Source organism: Periplaneta americana, chromosome 3, assembly GCF_040183065.1.
Source record: "Periplaneta americana isolate PAMFEO1 chromosome 3, P.americana_PAMFEO1_priV1, whole genome shotgun sequence".
NCBI lineage: Eukaryota > Metazoa > Arthropoda > Insecta > Blattodea > Blattidae > Periplaneta > Periplaneta americana.
In genome coordinates this window covers 181820939-181842732 of record NC_091119.1, presented here as the reverse complement: position 1 = coordinate 181842732, position 21794 = coordinate 181820939, and the positions used below count along the sequence as shown (strand labels likewise).

Sequence of the window (21794 nt, the reverse complement as noted above, 5' to 3'; positions counted from 1 at the left end):
TAAAGCATCCGCATTCTCGTTTCCCAGGATTCCACAATGGGATGGTATCCATTGGAATACAATTCTTTTATTGAGTGATATTAATTGAGAGAGCATTTTTGTTATTTCTGCTGTTTGAGATGAAGGTGTGTGTTTAGAGACGATTGATAGAATAGCTGCTTTGGAGTCTGACAATATAACTGCATTCCTAAATTTATTGATGTGGCATAGAAGGTTCCTGAGACATTCACTTATTGCAATGATTTCACCATCAAAACTTGTTGTTCCATATCCAAGAGATCTATAAAGTGAGAAGAGACAGCATGTAACACCTGCACCGGCACCTTGTTCTCTGGAGATCAAGGATCCGTCAGTGTATAAATGAAGCCAGTTTTGTGGAGGGTACCTAATATTAATTGTCTCTAAAGACAATTGTTTCATTATTTCAGTGTTTACTTCTGATTTCAGTATTTCTTCTGTTAAATTTAGATTATATTCTATATTTAATAGAGTTAAAGGGTTTGGTTTAATTTGTAAGTTTTCTTTTAAATTCGGGATATTGATTTTCTGTTTTAATTCTTGAACAATGGATATGAAACTTTTTTGAGTTTTCAATCTACAGAGAGGACTGTATGAATGCCAATTGTTTCCTGGTAATCTGATAAGTTTTTCATATTGAATCAGTGCTGTTTCTTCTATTGTCATTTTGATGCTGTTAATATTAGTGAGGAATCTCATAGAATCTATTGGAGTTGTTTTGATTCCACCAGTAGTGAGTCTGAGAGCTTGGTTTTGAACTTATTCTATGTCGTTTATGAAAGGTGAAGTAATTAAAATAAAATAAATGCATAGAAACATGCAGCTACCTCATAAATACTTGCAGTAAAAATTTCATCCAGATTGATTAATATTTGGCATAAGAAAGTTGGTGTTGAATCAACAAAAATGAACACAGAAAAATAGATTTGAAAATAAAATGAATATTTATGTAAATTAATATTCTCTTCCACTACATTCATCTAGTAACTTCAGGGAGCCAACAAAAAGTTACTAGATTCATTATCAGAAATTTTAAAAAAGAATTATTCGATGAAAAACAAATTTGACAGCTCTTTAAATTCCACGCCCCCTTCCAGCCTTAATTTAAAAAGTGTAAACATACGAGTATTTGTAATCAGAATTGAGCTGAATCCATTTGGGGTATGAAAATATAAATTCTGAATAAGTGAAATAGATAAAAAAATTTGGAAAAAATTTTCATAATTTTCAATGGAGTCTTCCCTTAAAACAAACAACTGGTTCTACAAACTGAGACAAATTTAACAAGCAGTTCGTGCGAACTGGTTGAATAACACCACTGGTCTCAGCATAATAATGAGGAACTTCTGGTATAAATGACCTGGGAGTGGGTCTTAAATAACAGCCTCTGACGGACATTTAACGTTCGTACAGACCGATTTAGTCCTGACAGCTCAGCGACGCGAAAGAGGAGAAATAATAGGAGGAGTGGGGAGAGTTCCGGAGTAGAGATAGGGCAAGCGGTCGGTAAGGCAAGCGAGTGAATAACCCAAACACCCCTTGGCGTAACTAAATGGACTTGCCTGTCCCACGCGCACATCTCCGGCGACTGTCAGGACTAAATAATCGTACTGTAGTTGCTAGTACCATTGCTAATGAGGTATACTGAGCCACCAGTGAGCTGAGTACAGACCCGGCAAGTCAAATTGATGCCTGATTGAGATAAGAGGGGCATCTCATTAACGATCAAGCCACCAAGGCGTCATATTTCGAGTCTTACAAGGAAAATTAAACGAGTCTGGGGAAAATCTCAAGCACGGACCGCGTCGCCGACCTTTGTCAAAGAATCACGGAACTCCACCACCCCATGCATCTTTATAGCGGTTAAAGACCCCTCACTTAAAAATATAACAAAGAGTTGAAAAACATCACAGCTGTGCAGTGTAAGCAAATTTCCGTTACAAAAATACGCCACACTTGCTGAATAATAATATACAATCTCTAGTGCCTCTGTCAAAACGCAATTTGTCCCCAACGGAGTGGTGCATTCGAGTTGTTTTGACCAGATGCCGTATTTCGAAGCTAATTTATACAAAAGAAAAAGTGCTTTTCGAAGAAAATTAATAATAACATAGATAGATTCAACACTGTTGAAAGGGGGGAAATTCGTTCACGGATGGACTAAAAGCGTTTTGATTTAATGCTCCTCCTTATATTATAGAACACTATCAGTATTTACTATTTTTATTTATAACGCTTTCTGTGCTCAAAGGGAAATTTTATACGTTAGTGAAAATCGTTGCCCACGTAGACATTGGTTAAGTTAATAAGCCTATAAATATGTTGGCTACAATGACATTATACTGAAAGAAAATGGCGGATAAAGCGTTGATGAAGGTGAATTTTATTACAACATAAAATTGTTTATTGCTGTAACGATATAGTAGAAATAGTGATTTGATAAAGGTTTATCAGACTACGACCTTGATAATTTGTCACATAATGGTTCATTGTGAATTATATGCGCATGGCTTATAGACTAGATTATGTTCTATCGCCGATCCATGAATACAAGTGTTTGTAGTACATAGGCCTAATATCAATATTTTTTTTTCGATTTTAAAATGCAGCAAATAGCGGAGCAGAAGTTAAAGGCATTTTCCATCGGCACGATGGGGAAACGACAGATGTCTAAGAAAGAATTGGAAGATCAGCGTAAAAAGGAACAAGAGGAAGCAGCAGCTCAGGTAAGCGTGATTGATAAAAGCATATTCTGAAGTTAGTGTTATTTTAATGCGTTAATTTTAATCATGTGTTATTTTAATGTGGATCGTCATTGATAGATATTTTCATTTTCCTTTCTGTCTACAACTGAAACATGATTAGGTAGTAATATCATTACCATACATCTCAACATTTCGTGTTGATGATGGTTCATGACTCTTTATCATTTCATAGATTCATCTTAAACTGTATATGAGTATAGGCTAATTCATTATAATATATAGGCCTAGTTAGTTCCTCATACTCTGCTTTTACTCATTCAATTGTTTAGAGCTCTCTCCTCAGTCATATCAACATAACTTAGGTGCCATTACGAAAGTTTCACTCTAGTGTACTCCCACGCTAGGTTAGGTTAGTTTAGGCTTTTGTTATGCCTTGCATATACGAATCTGTGACATTAGACCATTGCTAGGCGACATCCAATAGAATAGCTTAGAAGAAATTGCAATATAGGTATGGGCCATTACGAATAAGACCATTATTTCAGTAGTATCAGAAATTATAAAATCATAATAGGCCTAACACGAGTATGCTCTGTCCCCTAAACTCCTATTTACCAAAGTTTCCTCTTGAGCAACGTGAATCACGTAATTACCAGATTTTCTTCTTGACCTTTTATACGTGTAAGAAAATGAATGTCTCCAAAAATGATTGTTTCAAAGAAATTGCATATTATCACAGTCTACTATATACAGTCGCGAAGCTTGAGGTGATTTTTTTGCAAATCTCGCGATAAAGCGCTCCAAGCGGTTAGCAACTAGAAACAATAGACTGTCCACGGTCGACTTTGGATTTAGAGTGGACTGAGTCCAAGAGGAGTAGAATTCTATTCTACTCCTCTTGACTGAGTCGTATTTCCATCGAGTGCTAGGTCGTTGCGTATTTCGCATTGATGCTTGTGGAGGGAAGATCTAATGACAAAGAATGAAGCATTCCTTTATAATAATATAAAGTTTTGCTCTCTTCATTTCGAAAACACACAATTTATGAATGAAAACAAAAATTAATCAATCTGGAATGCAGTTCCAACTTTATTTTATGTTTCAAATAAACCAGTTCTATTATTACCTGCAGCTGAGCAACAAAAGCTTTGCACTAATTCTACGTCTGTATCAGCAGATTCCTCGAATAATTGTACATTTTCAGACAACTTAGGCCTACTTTTTTTTTTTCAAAGGATATGTTTTTAATTATAGCTGTTAATTTTGTTGTTATTTTTATTTGTTACTTTACTAGAGACGTAGAAAAAGTCTGTTACAATAAAATTTATTGATCACGTTTTATTTCCAATTCTGGTGTGATTATTGCTTAACCTCATCCCACTTTGTTAACTACGTAAGCCTACACTACAAGTACCGGTACACGTAAGTTACTCCCATTAATTCATATTTCCATTATTATTGTTATTGTATTATTGTTGTAAAGGGAAATGCAAATTAATATTTATTGGTTTCATAGTTCATTATCGCTATAATCTTGAATGAGTGAAGCGATTATAGTAGATTTCAGTTCGTTTTGCACAAACAAAAATAATATTAACCTATTTCTTGCAGGTATCTTCGAGTTTATGGTGGAATTTAATATACTTCATTAAAATAATAAATGAACTTTATTCATTTAATATTTCAATAATGGAAGGAAGGTGTTAATTTTTCCAAAAGAACACGACAATGAAAGTGTAACATATTTTGTCATTTGCTAGGAGAGATCTGTGATGATGAGACGATAATAGCGATCCTAGTGGTGGGCAACTACCCATGTTTGCATTTTTACTACATATTGAGCTTCGCAACTGTATATAGTAGACTGTGATATTATCTTTCATGTTGTAATGCAGGAAGTAGGCTTATTATGGTTATGCATCTCTTATATATATATATATATATATATATATATATATATATATATATATATATACACACACACACACACACACCTATTGTCATTTCTTATCCGTTAGTAGACTAAATTTTTTAAATCCAGATTGCTGACTATATATGCAAGCTTATAGTCCTACTTGAAAGTTGGATTGAAGCTTGTGGTGGGTTGTTCATCATCATCATCATCTTCATCCTTTCCAGTTTTAGGCCTAGTGACCTGTTACAGTCTCAATGAGTAGTTTATTTGGGTGGTTATGTGGTGTAATTACTCATGGTAAAGGAATTCGAGCAACTAAAGAATCTCGGTCGTGGATGTTTGAGATTTTGGCGAGTGGAGTTGGGTGAGGGCAAAAGTTAATTAAGGATATGATCATGGATACTTTTCATCCATGGAACTGACTTTTTGTCCCTTGTTTTGTACTTGTCCAGTGACGTCTCTGTGGTGACTGCATCATGCTGACTACAGAGTCAAGGAGACCTGCATTGTGAGAGAGTCTAATAAAGCTTTGTAAAGCAATTTATCTTTCTTATTGCAGTTTCAATGTTGGGCAGTGTATATGACCAGTAATATGTTAATACCTGCATTTCAGCACTTCACATCACTCATTTCGCACAGAGAAGCTTATGCATAAATAGTTCTGTATAAGAAAGATTCGAAACCTGGCAACCATTAGGAGAAGTGTTCTACTTACTTACTTACTGGCTTTTAAGGAACCTGGAGGTTCATTGCCGCCCTCACATAAGCCCGCCATTAGTCCCTATCCTGAGCAAGATTAATCCAGTCTCTTATCATCATATCTCACCCCCCTCAAATCCATTTTAATATTATCTTCCCATCTACGTCTCGGCCTCCCTAAAGGTCTTTTTCCCTCCTGCCTCCCAACTAACACTCTATATGCATTTCTGGATTCGCCCATACGTGCTACATGCCCTGCCCATCTCAAACGTCTGGATTTAATGTTCCTAATTATGTCAGGTGAAGAATACAATGCGTTGTGTAACTTTCTCCATTCTCCTGTAACTTCATCCCTCTTAGTCCCAAATATTTTCCTAAGCACCTTATTCTCAAACACCCTTAACCTATGTTCCTCTCTCAGAGTGAGAGTCCAAGTTTCACAACTATAAAGAACAACAGGTAATATAGGTTAACTGTTTTATAAATTTTAATTTTCAGATTTTTTGACAGCAGACTGGATGATAAAAGTTTCTCAACCGAATAATAACACGCATTTCTCATATTTATTCTGTATTTAATTTCTTCCCGAGTATCATTTATATTTGTTACTGTTGCTCTCAGATATTTGAATTTCTCCACTTCTTCAAAAGATAAATTTCCAATTTTTATATTTCCATTTCGTACAATATTCTCGTCACGAGACATAATCATATACTTTGTCTTTTCGGGATTTACTTCCAAACCTATCGCTTTACTTGCTTCAAGTAAAATTTCTGTGTTTTCCCTAATCGTCTGTGGATTTTCTCCTAACATATTCACGTCATCCACATAGACAAGCAGCTGATGTAACCCATTCAATTCTAAACCCTCTCTGTTATCTTGGACTTTCCTAATGGCATACTCTAGAGCGAAGTTAAAAAGTAAAGGTGATAGTGCATCTACTTGCTTCAGCCCACAGTGAAGGAGAAGTGTTCTAAATTTTAAAAATGTTCCATTTTAAAATTTAGGAGAAGTGTTCTAAATTTTAAATTGAAACATTTACCCACATACTGCGAATCTATTTTCACTTCAGTAATGATTTACTGAAGAATTGTATAGTATACTTACACTTATTCATGAACTTATGTTTTATGAGTGGGAACATGTTATTTATAGTAATAATGACAGTGGGCTCGCATTAGGTCCTGGGTTCAAATTTCAGGGTCGGTCAATCTGATAGGAGTTTTGTTTACTTGGATCATAGAATAACTAGGGAACTTTTTTTTAAGACTTGTGTCGAATTGGTTTTACTTCAACTGTAAATGTATAGATATAGACACTGTTTCACAGAGTTGATGATGGTGGACATATCTTAGATTGGCTGCTGTTGGCAACACAAAATGAAATTCAATGTACCATTTCTAACAGGCTGTCATAGTATGCCCCTTCGCAGTTAAAGTGGCTGTAAATGAAATGTAACATAGAAAAACAATAATACCTACTAATACAATGAAAACATTGACAATTTTGTCTGTAATGTGTACACACATCTATTTATCATTCTAGAGTGGTAGGGGAAACCCGGACAAAGTGGATAAGCTAAGAATAAACAATGCCACAGGCTATATTTTGGTGCTCCCAAAATAAAAACTTCATGACTTTGGTTGTGACACATGTTGTCCACATATCTACAAAACAGCAATTCGTTTCTCGTACCTACGGAGAGTGATATGATTTAAGAAAGAAAATATAGTTAATTATTCGCTTTGCCCAGGTACCCAGGCAAAGCAAATAATTAACCCGGGCAAAGTGAATATCCCTATAACATTTTCATCTTTCTATTTAATTTCTATTCACTGATAATAAAATTAAATCAACACATAAACACGATGTTAATGAGTGTAATTGATGTATTGAATATTTCGTCAATCTCTGAAGATGCCGACATTGCAGAGGTGGTTGATTCTGAGTGAGCATTAACTGTTTCTTCAGCCGCTGAAGAAGCTGGCACCGCAGAATTTGTTAAATCTGAGCCAGCTGTCGTTTCGCTGATTTCTGTCTCAAGTGGGTGATCTGTAAGTTCATCTAGAGCAAACTCATCAACAAACACATTATTGTTGTATGGCCAGATAGCAGAACCACTGATTGGAAGATTTTATTTCTTCAAGTGCTTTCTTCATGTCTTCTTCCGACCATTTGGCTTGCTCCGTCTTCCTCTTGAAAAATTAAACCATCTGAAAACACATTACGACCTTTTTAAGTAAAAATTAAGATCAGTGTTGCTGATTTATAATTTAATTAGTGTGACTTAATGCCTCCACTATGTAAAATGATCTAACACGCTTTATTACAATAGACAAATATATACAAAAATACAGCTGACACTTATATAGTGGATAAGTTATCCACTTTGTCCGCAGACGCCACTTCGCTTTTCATTTAAGGTTATACAAACATAAACGTCAATAATCTTCTTCGTAAGTACGGCATTTTAGAACTAATTCTAACACCTATATATTACTATCACATAACAAAGAGTTTCTGCAGTACTGTATGTTGTACATATGTTTCTCTTACCTTGAAATATTTTAAGAAAACAGTCAGTTTTCTTTAAACACACGCTGACTTCTTCTCTTACTAGCTAGAATGATGATAAGTGAGTTCCAGCAGCAAAATCTGGTAGGGATTCTTCCCCAACATAGAAGAAAGCTCTGCCTGTTGGCGTTTTTAAGAAATAGGCATTATTCTCTTTGCCCAGGTTATTCATTTTGCCCGGGTCTCCCCTAGGTAACTTATAACAAACACTCGTTAGAAAGATCTTTCTAGAAAGAAACATTGGGGGGAGGGAGGGGAGGATGCACTGACGTTATCTGCTACTAAATTTTAAATTAGCAATTGCTATATCCTTATTTAAAAAACAAGTACTTGTAGAATTAATGTGGAATTAGGGTGGACACTACAATTCTAATACTCGAGGTTTGGGAAACAGTCTGATGAGTTGATGACATAATTAGTACATTTGATGTAATCCATACTGCTTATTAGAGGGAGCAGAGAAATGCCTACTTTTAAAAGAGTAGAAGTATCTGTATTAAGTAATTATGCATTTGTTGTGTAAGTTATTTTGAAACCGGATGTTTTTAATATCACAATTGTTTTTATGTGCAGGCTTTTGAAGAATTTGTGGCAACATTCCAGGAAACGCCTAGTAAGGCTGGAAAAGTGTGGGTGAAGGCTGGTACATACGATGCTGGGAGAAGACGTAAGTGTTTCACTATACTTTAGTTCGATACTGATTAAACAGTTCAAAAACTTCGTGATGATATTGTAGCTTTTATTTCAAACAAGAATGTAACTTTTATTCAAAACAACAATAATCACTTGCTATAATTGAATGTAAACACTCCCGTCAACAATGGGATTTCCACTCCACACAGTAACACAGTGTTCGTTATTGCACTCCACAGACGACAATGACAATTTACTTGAATTATTGAGAACAACAATGTACTGCTAATCTTAATGTTTTTTCAAAGGCATATTGGTTCCGTTAAGTTCAATGTTAATTGAAAAATGAAAAACGAACAATACCCAAATTCAAATAACCCGCTGTTTAAAATCACACGCAAGTAATGGTCACTCATCCAATAGTCGTGCAACATATACAGTTTTCGCCATACGCTACCACTTAATGTAAAGATCAGTCGTATCGCCGGCCTCATGGATTTCAAGACGTTCTTCCATTTTTTGTAAGTACTGTTTTAGAAGATTTAAATAATACTTAAATGCTTCTAAATATTCTTTCATTCTATCCTTACAATTTACAGGATTTTTCCTGCTCTCCATAACGGCCACACGACCGACCTGTTCGTAGGATCTTCAAATCTATCTTGAAAACTGTATCTGCAATGACAGAAGAGTTTTGCTGTTTCCTTGGTTCACACACGCCTCTTTCAACACAGTGATTCTTCACACATCGTGGAGGCTTTTTGCTATGTTCTATTCTCTGTTTTTAAGTGATATTACAGTTGTAACTTTGGTTTTTAACGTCATATACCAAGTGTTCACTTTTTATAACATGTTCCATTCGACCTACACGACCTGAAGATGCCAATCAAAATTGGCGAAAACGTTTGTTTTTAAATCTGTGTAAATGTTATTATAACATGTTTTATTGTGTTTTATGTTAAGTATTGACTGAATAGAACTCATTTTTCAATTAATTAATGTTTTTTAATGTGTAACACTTTTATTAAGCCGCCAATGCTATCTACTATAATAGTCATTTACATGAATAAGATTTTTATATGAACGTTTTCGATACCATTTTTTGTATCATCTTCAGATGCATTATAATTAAAATTAACAATTAACATTTGTAAATGATTGAAAACCTAGCCATTGGTGTGTGTGTTCTGTGAACTTCTTTTCGTGATTAAATGTGTGATACATTTATGGATGTCGCTTGTACTTGTATGTCTCTACTAGTAATTAGTGCTAATAGTAATACTAAGCTTGCTTAATATCAATCAATTTCTAAAATGCAATATAAAACTTATAGTATAACACCAATATAAAAACTTTTATAAAAGAACACTTGTTTGGTCGTTTTTGCTATTCTGTCTTTGAGTTCTGTTGTGTCTTGCCTTTTAATGGGGCGATTATAACTGTTCTCTACAAATTGCTCTACAAATTGCTTCTTACACAACGATTCAGCATTTTAGTATTATGAAGTTTATATAAAAACAAAGAGAGAACAGTTATAATCGCCCCATTAAAAGGCAAGACACAACAGAACTCAAAGACAGAATAGCAAAAACGACCAAACAAGTGTTCTTGTATAAAAGTTTTTATATTGGTGTTATACTATAAGTTTTATATTGCATTTTAGAAATTGAGTGATATTAAGCAAGCTTAGTATTACTATTAGCACTAATTACTAGTAGAGACACACAAGTACAAGCCACATCCATAAATGTATCACACACTTAATCACGAAAAGAAGTTCACAGAACACACACACCAATGGCTAGGTTTTCAATCATTTACAAATGTTAATTGTTAATTTTAATTATAATGCATCTGAAGATGATACAAAAAATGGTATCGAAAACGTTCATGTAAAAATCTTATTCATGTAAATGACTATTATAGTAGATAAGCATTGGCGGCTTAATAAAAGTGTTACACATTAAATTATAGCAGCTTATCGGTAACAAAACAAAAATGAAGTTAATTAATGTTCACAAAGCACTATTTACAAAACAGAACTGTCAGTTCTCAGTTCACAGTTCGTTGCCTTGGCTAGTTCCTCTAGCTCATTCACTCAAGTTCACAGTATATCGAACGCAAGCCTTCTAGAGACAGTCCACTGCACTCGAACTCAGGCCTTCTGGGGACAGTCCACTGCACTCGAACTCATGTCTTCCAACTGCGTTGCTCCCACCTGGACCCTCGCACAGTCGCGGACAAACACTCAAGTCGAACTCCGGTCTCGAAGCTGGCTTCACTGCTACACACTGCTTGCTGACAATTCTCTTCTCCTTGCGTCCTGTATTTATTACTGAACCATAGTTTCGAGAAATTACGATTTCGCGATCAATCTACAGATGCCGAGAAGATGACGCCTATCTAGACTTCTCTGGATTTCTCCCCTCTCCCTTCGTCACAGCACATGCCCTAGGAAGTAGATGTGTGCGCAACTTCATTTGCCATGTCGCTCGATCCTTCCAGGCGTGCCCTGCCCTCTGTGGGACGCGTGATCGAGTCTTGACGGGGCTGTCACAATATTCATTCTCAATCGTTTCTTTTACAGAGGAAGACACGAGAGAAAAAGGGAAACTATACAAACCACAATCTCGTCTTACGGAGCTGGCAGATAAACTGACAACTGCAGAGCGTGCACAAGAATATGCAAGACTGCTTGGTGACCGAAAACCTGATCGTCCAGGAAAGAAACGCGACAGAGAGAAAAAGAAAAGCAACTTGGAACTCTTCAAAGAAGAGCTGAAAATGTAAGCAGCTGAAGTTCTGTAAGCATATCTTGTCTGACAAGATACATGTGGAAAAAATTGCAATTATGCTATGTAATGTAATTTTTTACGTGAAAAATTTACAGTTAAGCAAAATGGTTAAATGGTCCCAAAAGCAGGTGTTGGAAAACAAAAAATTTACAATTTTTTTTAATGTAATTTTTAATTAGTTTTTGACAGAAGGAATGTTGCAAAAAGGTATTGATTGATTATATTATTAAAAATTATATTAATTTAAATTCTTTATGCGAATTTTTTTCTTCATTCTGTGTAAGGTATAGTAGGACCTCGATTATCCACTCATCTGTTAAACATTCTGCACACCAGCGGCAAACCCAACCACACAGAGCATTTGCAGCACAACTGATTTTGTAGTTGTGGCTGTGTCTGAAAGCCTCTATTTAAATACATTATTCACGAGCGGCAGTGCATTAGCTGCATTTCTAAAAGTGGCTTCATCTGAGTCCATAAAAATTAATAATACGGATTATCAGGTTTTTGGATTAACCATTCACTATGTCCCACCCATTAAAATGGATAATCGATGTTTTACTGTTGAAATAATTTATGTTTATATTTACAAGAGTTCTGAATGGATAGTGCAGTTCCAGTCATTTTTTACCTATCTCTCAGAATTATTTTAAATTGATGAAACATTTTTACATTGAGAGATTTAATTTATTGCTATCGAACTGGGCTTATAAGCCAGGGGCCCAGGTTCAAATCCCAGTTGATCCACTTCCAATTTATAACTTGTGTTGGGCAAGCCCATGGTCCAGTTAACATGGGTATTGTCTGGGTACTCCACCTTGTTAAATTTAAATGGAGTATAAAGACAAATGAAAAGTAATATCAAAATTTTATTTCAAATCCCAAACATCCTTACAATCTCATTAATATCATAGAAATTTGATGAATCCCCTGTCACTTTTATATTTATCTATCTGCTGTGTAGATCAGTTTGAAGGAAGGTTTCGACATGAGATCATAAACAATTCTCTCGTTAATATTGATGGCAAGCCACCAGCATAGCTCAATCGCAGGTGCTTGCGATACCCGCTTGAGCTGATTACCTAGTTGTGTTTTTACGAGGTTTTCCCCAACCGTAAGGCGAAGTCAGGTAATTTATAGCGAATCTTCGACCTCATCTCGCTGTCACTAATTTCATCGATACTAAATTTATTTTATTTTAGTAGGTTATTTTACGACACTTTATCAACATCTTTGGTTATTTAGCGTCTGAATGAGATGAAGGTGATAATGCCGGTGAAATGAATCCGGGGTCCAGCACCGAAGGTTACCCAGCATTTGCTCATATTGGGTTGAGGGAAAACCCCGGAAAAAACCTCAACCAGGTAATTTACCTGACTGGGATTCGAACCCAGACCACCTGGTTTCGTGGCCAACGCGCTGACCGTTACTCCACAGGTGTGGACTCGATACTAAATAACGTAGCAGTTGATACAGCGTCGTTAAATAAGCACGTAAAAAATACTGTTTGCAACTGCATTCTTTTCTTTGTTTTATGTATATTATGTTGCAAATGGTAATTGAAATACTTTAATACACATATTTCAGGATTCAAGAAGAAAGGGAGGAGAGACATAAGTACAAGGGAGCTGTCAAATCTACATTAGAAGATGGAGTGCCCGCTATAAAGACGTGTAAGTGGAGGTTACAAGCAGCCCATCTCTCTTCCTGTGACATACTAAAAGTTGTGACGATTTTCATTCCCCATGTTGAAAGTGGAAATCTTACCATGTTTATTTGATAGATATGCAATAAACTGACTAGTTTGAGAATCATGGCATTATAAGATTTATTTTTGTGAGCAGCAGAAGAGTCCAAATACGGCTCATATGACAATGGAGACCCAACTACTACAAATCTATACCTGGGGAACCTGAATCCAAAGGTATGTTGCAACTTGAATCTTTAAATTACTGTCACACTGAATATTACTGTTAATATGCATGAATGATTGTTAGATCTCATGATTTGCTTCCAACAGTTCAGTCTTATCATTCTAGGTAAGGAGTGCAACAAAAGTGAAGCCTTCTGTATCCTGTTGTAACTCCTTGTATTTAATTGTAATCTTCTTAATTTTAAGTTACGGAGTTACTTATGTATGCATATTTTTGTATTTGAATTATATTGTGCGATTTGAGACTATCAAGACAACACATGTGCAAGATTTCAGCATTTGCAGAAAATTCGTGATCAGAACAGTTTTAAAGGAAGATTGGAGATGTGAAACCTTTATTTTTTATTTTATTTTATTATTATTATTATTATTATTATTTTTTTTTTTTACAATACCACTATGACATTTGATTTTTAGAAGGTAGCACAGGAAATTCATGTGTTTAAATGAAGAAAACAGTTCGAAAAATTGAATTGCTCCTCTGAATGAGGCCATACAAGATTCAGGTAAACATGGTAACACAACCAGTTATCAGCTTTTATTTTCTTCCCTCCACACTAGATTGCAATAAGTGCTTCTTTATAGATTAACAAAGCATTTATAACTAACTGATTTAGTGATCTATTTCTAACCATCAGTTATGCACATTGTCGATTAATTATAGTATGTAAGTATGACTGGCCAGTTGAAATTAACAACTTTCTAAGGTGTTTACAACAAATTTTGCCATTTACTAATTTTGTTTCAGATCACAGAGCAGCAGTTGATGGAAGTGTTCGGGCGCTATGGTCCACTGGCTAGCATTAAGATTATGTGGCCCAGGTCTGATGAGGAGAAGGCTCGTGGTAGAAATTGCGGTTTTGTGGCTTTCATGAATAGAAAGGATGGTGAACGGGCGCTCAAGTTTCTTAATGGTAATTTGTTACTTTAAGAATAATTGAGTAGTTTAATATCAAAGACAGACATCTGACCTCAATCGAAATTTAGACAGCTGTGGTTTTTTATACAATTTTTCATGTTCTTTCCAGTTATAGTGAAACCATATGCAAACTCTAATACTATAAAACAAAGAACACTGTGAATTAAAAAATGCCTCTAGATCAAAACTATGGAGACGACAGATGTCTGTCTTTGATATTAAGCCCTCAATTATCAAATGAATAATATGATAAAACTTGTTGATGTTGCAGAATTACTACAGTGAAAACTGTTCAAATCGGAACCTGAATAATCCGGAATCCTGTCTATTTCGGAACAATTTATTTTTTCCCGGCGAAATTCATATGTATTATGTGTAATTTTTCCTGAATAAAACGGAAACTGTCCAATGCGGAAACGGAAACTGTCTGCTACTGTTCAAAATGGAAATAATATTTTGGACACACTACTTTAGTGTAAACTATATTTTGAAACAGTATGTGCTTTCAAGGAATATACGAAATACGTAGGTCACTAAGATAAAAACAAATTTTCTTTGTAACATTTTTGAGGGTGTGTTGGCCTGGTGATCATAAATTTTATCACCCTATTGACTAGGCAGACGAGTCCCTTCAAAGATGTTCAATGCTTCACTCCTGTATACTATCTTAGCTGGGTAGAATGCAAGTGTATTAGGGATTTCGTGATAAAGAAAAGTTGCGTAAAAATGCTGCACTATCATTAATTGATGAAGTAAAAGTTATAGAGGAAAATGAGAAACGAAGCGTATGAAAAACAGTGTTGAAATTTATGAGTGGAAAACTCAGGTGTAATGTAAGACTTTAAAAAATAAAGGCCGTATCATGAGTGAGTGGCTTGCGGTCAATAATGGTGACATAAAAGGAAACAGAAAGCAACTGGTTACATAGAAATAAATGAACTGTTGTGGGAGTGGATTCTTCTTGCCCTTTCAAAGATCATGCCAATTTCTGGATCTATTCTGCAAAGCAAACCTTGAACTGGAAAAGAAATTAGATAATCCAGAATTCAAGACTTGTAGGCCCCTAGCCCAATTAAATAATGTGCTGTGATACACAGTAAAGTATTATAGTATAGTGTTAGATATTAAATTTAGTGTAATTAATAGACTTTATAGTGTTTAATGAGTGAGTTACGATACAATTTATACAGGAAATGAGATTTTCATCAAGATCATTCACCAATTAAATAAGCGACAGGAAGCTGATTTAATGTCAGCAGTGTTAAACGGAATATTTTGTAATTCCTACAATTTGCGGCATGCCATTTTGTTTTTAAAATATTTCATTTTAACGTCACACCTGAATAACACGGAAACCTGTCCACAATGGAAAAAAAATTAGGACCATGTCACTTCCGTCTTGAACAGGTTTCACTGTAGTTCAATTATGAAAAGCACAGTTGTAAATCATATGTGTATTCGTCCAATATAACATTTCTTTCATACTCAAATAACAGATTTTGTGTTCATAAATTTGCATTCTGTTGAAAATCTCTGCTTCATAATTTATGGCATAGTGAAAAACTTGTTCTAATTTAATTTCATAATTTATGGCATAGTGAAAAACTTGTTCTAATTTAATTTCATAATTTATGGCATAGTGAAAAACTTGTTCTAATTTAATTTCATAATTTATGGCATAGTGAAAAACTTGTTCTAATTTAATTTCATAATTTATGGCATAGTGAAAAACTTGTTCTAATTTAATTTCATAATTTATGGCATAGTGAAAAACTTGTTCTAATTTAATTTCATAATTTATGGCATAGTGAAAAACTTGTTCTAATTTAATTTCATAATTTATGGCATAGTGAAAAACTTGTTCTAATTTAATTTCATAATTTATTGCATAGTGAAAAACTTGTTCTAATTTAATTTCATAATTTATGGCATAGTGAAAAACTTGTTCTAATTTAATTTCATAATTTATGGCATAGTGAAAAACTTGTTCTAATTTAATTTCATAATTTATGGCATAGTGAAAAACTTGTTCTAATTTAATTTCATAATTTATGGCATAGTGAAAAACTTGTTCTAATTTAATTTCATAATTTATGGCATAGTGAAAAACTTGTTCTAATTTAATTTCATAATTTATGGCATAGTGAAAAACTTGTTCTAATTTAATTTCATAATTTATTGCATAGTGAAAAACTTGTTCTAATTTAATTTCATAATTTATTGCATAGTGAAAAACTTGTTCTAATTTAATTTCATAATTTATGGCATAGTGAAAAACTTGTTCTAATTTAATTTCATAATTTATGGCATAGTGAAAAACTTGTTCTAATTTAATTTCATAATTTATGGCATAGTGAAAAACTTGTTCTAATTTAATTTCATAATTTATTGCATAGTGAAAAACTTGTTCTAATTTAATTTCATAATTTATGGCATAGTGAAAAACTTGTTCTAATTTAATTTCATAATTTATTGCATAGTGAAAAACTTGTTCTAATTTAATTTCATAATTTATGGCATAGTGAAAAACTTGTCCTAATTTAATTTATGTAATTATGTAAAAGAATGTTTGAAATATTACCATAGTAAAGCTGTACTGAAAATACAAAATGAATCTAAAAGTGACAAACATTTTTACCGAGCCACAAGATTGCTTTGTGTTGGGTGACACATTTGATTTTCTCAACTTCTTGTTTGCTTTAAATCGGGCAAAGTACACAATGTGTGGGGTTTACATATCAGTTGCATTACACTGTCAATACAATTCTGCTGGCAGATTACATTTTCAATCTCAGTCGTACAGCAATGCATTTTGCTCATGTATGTTACTGGATCAGTTAGAATCAGTTTATGAACTAGACACCTTATAAAAATGAAACTTAAGAAATTTCAAACATCTTACCATAGAACATTACATTACCATATATTCTTCAATTCTTGTGTAAGGCGACATGTACTTATTCTTGGGTCGACCTGGTTGGCGAGTTGGTATAGCGCTTGCCTTCTATGCCCAAGGTTGCGGGTTCGATCCTTTGCCAGGTCGATGGCATTTAAGTGTGCTTAAATGCGACAGGCTCATGTCAATAGATTTACTGGCATGTAAAAGAACTCCTGCGGGACAAAATTCCGGCACATCCGGCGACGCTTATATAACCTTTGCAGTTGCGAGCATCGTTAAATAAAACATAATATTTAACTTATTCTTGGGCTCAATTCCATCCCCATACACATATCTTCAGATGTTTGTTCTTTTAGACCCTGCTTCAGACGAGAGAGCCTGTTTCTTGCCACCTAAAATATGAAATTATTTAACAACACTCTGTTTCGATGGTTATACAGCCTGTGAAAAATACCTTCAAAACTTGCATAAACACAACACATACAACTTCTTCAATAGATGCGTTTCAGCCTAGATCATATAATTATGTAACAGATAACTTATCGCTATGTTAAAATCGGCAGCACTTTGAGAGAACAACCGCCAGGATTGCCACTCGTCCGCTGTAAACAAACACAAGATGGCAGTACAGTCACTAAGGCAATTCAAATGGGAATTATGACGTGATTCCTTATGTAACAACTAGATGGCAGCATAGTAAATCTGACAAAAGTTGTTAACGTCAAAGCCTGTAAGGCTGACCTATCTGTTACATATATAATCTAGGGTTTCAGTTAGGAAAAATGCATTGCTGTACTGTGTATCTAACAACAGTTAAAAATACATATTTTCTAATGCAGTCCAGACAACTGGCTAATTGACAATGTGAAGTGTCAACAGAATAGTGTTACTGTCTTAATACAAAAGCTGATGAAAACTCATGCATTTGTGTCCTTTGCTGGACTTAAAGCAAAAAAGAGGCCAGGAAAACTCAAAACCTCCACCTATCAAAAAGAAAGCAAAAAAGAGGCCATGAAAATTCAAAACCTCCACCTATCAAAAAGAGAGCAAAAAAGAGGCCAGGAAAACCAAAACCTCCACCTGTTAAAAAGAAACCTCATGGCTCCCTAATAAGAATACCAGTAACTTAGGTTGACTTGCTCTGTATATATACATAATTTCAAACTTTTACTATATATATTAATGTTGCTGTTTTTAATTATGAAAGTGAGTTTGTGCAACTGTCAATATTTAGATGTTCTCTATTTGGTCAGTTACTTGTCCATATTTCTCGAAAAGATCATTTCTGAAATCTCTTTTCTTGAGATGGAATATCCATTCTTTTTAATTTTAAGAGCTTAAGGATAGAGGATGGTATTTTTTGATGAAAAATGAGTAAATTTTCAAAAAGAAAAAAAAAATTCTTTAAAATACTCCGTGATATGTGTGGAATGCATAGCATAACATTTTGTGGGTATTTGTGCCCTTATCAGATGTTGAGTCACCATTTTTAAACTTCCTGCATTATGGATTTTTAAATCACTCGCCCACTTTTATTGTTGTTTTCAGTAAATTAAATTTTCAAAAAAAAAATTTTTTTTTTTTCTTTAAAATATCTTTTGATATGTGTGGAATGCATTGCATAACATTTTGTGGGTATTTGTGCCCTTATCGGATGTTGAGACGTCATTTTTAAACTTCCTGCACTATGGATTTTTAAATCACACACCCGCTTTTATCGGTTTCCAGTAACTTCATTTTTTTGCTACATTGCCAGACTAAAATGGATATAATTTCTGAACTATTAAAGATACATGCATGAAATTTAGAACACACATTCTTTAGACTATTAGGAAGCTTTTCTCTGTAACAGAATTTTGTTAATTGAATTCATTTTAAAAATACGTCCGTTTGTTTGCAAGAAAGGAAATCAGAAAATTGTTATTAAATTTTAATTGTTTATTTTACAAACGTAGGGACTAATATCAAAATTCTGTTACAGACAGTTTGTAGAACATGCTTTTGCAAATACATTGCAAAAACTGTTTGAATCTATCTTTAAAAACGGTTTAGATATATCGGTTTTAGTACAGTCCTGCATTGGGTATATTTTTTTTTCAAATTTGGGCCCTTAATTTTTTTTTTTTCAAAATATTTTTATTTGGTTGAGTTGCAACAGCTATGAGCTCTCCACATACAAAAAATTAATATTTTACACCAAATAGGAAAAAAGTTTTAAAAAATACCATCCTCTCCCCTTAAGATTTTAATTGTAAAACAATGGATAGTTCGTAACTATAGCAGTTCTAGCACAGTTTAAAGTTTAAAGTTGAGGTGGTATATAGATCTGAAATATAAGACGATTTGTACTTGGTTATTTATAGGCAAGGACGTCATGGCATATGAAATGAAATTGGGCTGGGGTAAAGCAGTACCAATACCTCCGCATCCCATCTACATTCCTCCTGCTATGCTTGAGCTTACCATGCCTCCACCACCATCCGGACTGCCATTCAATGCACAGCCAAACAAGAGGGACAAGCACAAGGTAACGTTGGGCATGAAAACAGTCATTTGCAACCAAGAGCATATTCATTTCAGTGCTAGGAGTGTGTGTTAAAAGCTTTAATCTGATTCTAGGTTCAACATATGAGACCAAATGATCCATATCCAACAGAATCGAAGGAGAAGGACGAACTAGACAAGGTAATGTTTGTTCCTTCAGTTAGTATGAGTTACGGAGACTTGCTTAAGTTTAAAATAAGTGGTAGCCCTGGGTATATGGTGGCAGACCAAGAAAATAACTGTGTCAAGCGTATAATTTCCATTAAGAATGTGTAGACTTTTCTTTACTTTCCCTTAGTGTCTGCTCTTGCATATGGGAAGTATTTTAAGAGTGTGCTTGTTCACAGCTGTGGAGTAACGGTCAGTGCATCTGACTGTGAAACAGGCGAGCCCAGGTTCAAATCCTGGTTGGGGTTTCTCCGGGGTTTGAAACAGAATTGCTGGGTAACTTTCGGCGTTGGACCTTAGACTCATTTCACCATCATTAATTCACATATCATCATCATCCATACCATACCATACCATAGCTTGGGTTCAGTTCAGCGTGCTGTACTTGTACAAGAGTGCAGCGTTCAGCTACCCAATCATCACGAAATAGGAATGGTAAGCACAATAAGCCTCAGGCTGTAGTGCAAACCTTCAGGTCCCTCCTCTGTACAAGAAAAGAAAAAGTGTACTTTTCAGTCAATTATTAAATTGACTCTATAACCACAGTTACATAGCTTGAATGCAAGTAATATAAATAATAAAAAGGATAATGTTTTCAGAGACATACTTTTGAAAATTGATTGATATTTGGGTTATGGAGTGGATTTGTATTGTATGGTCTTCATAATAATTTCGCAACAGTAAAATTTTACTAAGATAATATTCATTGTGGAGATTGTAATTTTATGAATGATTTTTCTTCCAATTGTTCAAGAAGTCCCAAAAAGTAAAAGTCTGTATATTATTGCAGTAAAGAGAGTTTTCATGCATGCTTTTCAGAACTCCATTGTGGTTATTTTGTTACATTTTACATTATCTAATCGAGACTTAATATTCTAGCCATTTATGAATTTAAGAAAGACATATAATAAAATTGTGTTGTTGATTAATGTGAGACACGGAAAAGTACAGTACCTAATAAATTTTATTATGCACTATTTTACAAAAGTTACATACAGTGTAATGTGACAGTTAAAGGAGTACATAATATATGCTGTCAATGTGTGTGTTAATGTAGGGTATTGTAAATAACTGTACATTTTCAAATTGTATTGCATTAATATTGATAGATATTGATAAGGAATGTCTTAGGGTTATATGCATGCAAATGGCAATTACTAGAAAAAACATCTATAAGCAAAAAATATTGGAGAGCTATACAACTAATGGCTCTGCTGCAAACAGTTCAGCATTAGTAACAACAGTGCTTTTCCTTGGTAACTGCTTTTGCTTTTGTTTTTAGTAAGGGTCAAGGCAAAAAAACACTCTTCTTTACTTTGTATAGATGGTAAAAATATTGAGTAAACAATACTACAACAATAAAGTATTACCCTGCCGTAGAAAGGTATGATAGGGTCGACTGTCTCTTTGGTGAGGTGATATCAAGAAAACACTCCATATAAAACATTAACACTCTCTTTCAACATTTATTAATAACACTTTAGAAAGATGGAAACGAACCAAGGTCTCCCGTAAGAGTACAATCACTGATATTTCACCAACCATCGACACTGGCTTGTCACTAAAGTTCTCTGAACTGGCATTCGCCATTACACAAACTAGTAACGCCATCTGTACTCATAGTTTGTAATTATTTGCAGCTTGCTAGACAAGTCCCAACTTGTCTAACATAATAGCAATCACTTTTACACAACCTAACACAACCAATGTAAAACCTTTGACACGTGCCAGCTTATTCCGTAATAATCCAATACTCCTTATGAAATCAAACTCCTACTATGAATCATAATAAACTTAACTTTACTAATATTTAAAACCCTGTTTAGGTTCCTAGTATGCCAGTCACGAAACCAACTCAACAATGATCTCTCTTCGACACTCATACCTCTATATACACACAGCATACATCACCGCAGCTCGGTTACGTTTCCACCCGTAGTAAGTCACGAACCCCGGTCGATCCCAGACTACAGCACTCCACGTTCCTCCTGA

General features: G+C 34.4%; 1 protein-coding gene across 2 annotated transcripts in view; it reads left to right on the top strand.

Moving 5' to 3' along the window:
- The first annotated feature begins 2267 nt into the window (after positions 1–2267).
- Positions 2268–21794, top strand: part of LOC138696895 (U2 snRNP-associated SURP motif-containing protein) — a 65561-nt gene continuing 46034 nt past the window's right edge. The window contains exons 1-9 of one of the 2 annotated variants that reach the window (XM_069822365.1): positions 2268–2394; positions 2628–2744; positions 8485–8578; positions 11132–11330; positions 12927–13012; positions 13184–13263; positions 14021–14186; positions 19454–19617; positions 19710–19775. In XM_069822365.1, coding sequence (XP_069678466.1) covers positions 2371–2394; positions 2628–2744; positions 8485–8578; positions 11132–11330; positions 12927–13012; positions 13184–13263; positions 14021–14186; positions 19454–19617; positions 19710–19775 — 996 coding nt within the window. In that variant the 5' untranslated portion in view covers positions 2268–2370. The remainder of the gene's footprint in view (positions 2395–2627; positions 2745–8484; positions 8579–11131; positions 11331–12926; positions 13013–13183; positions 13264–14020; positions 14187–19453; positions 19618–19709; positions 19776–21794) is intronic. The other variant, XM_069822366.1, reaches the window with a different exon arrangement.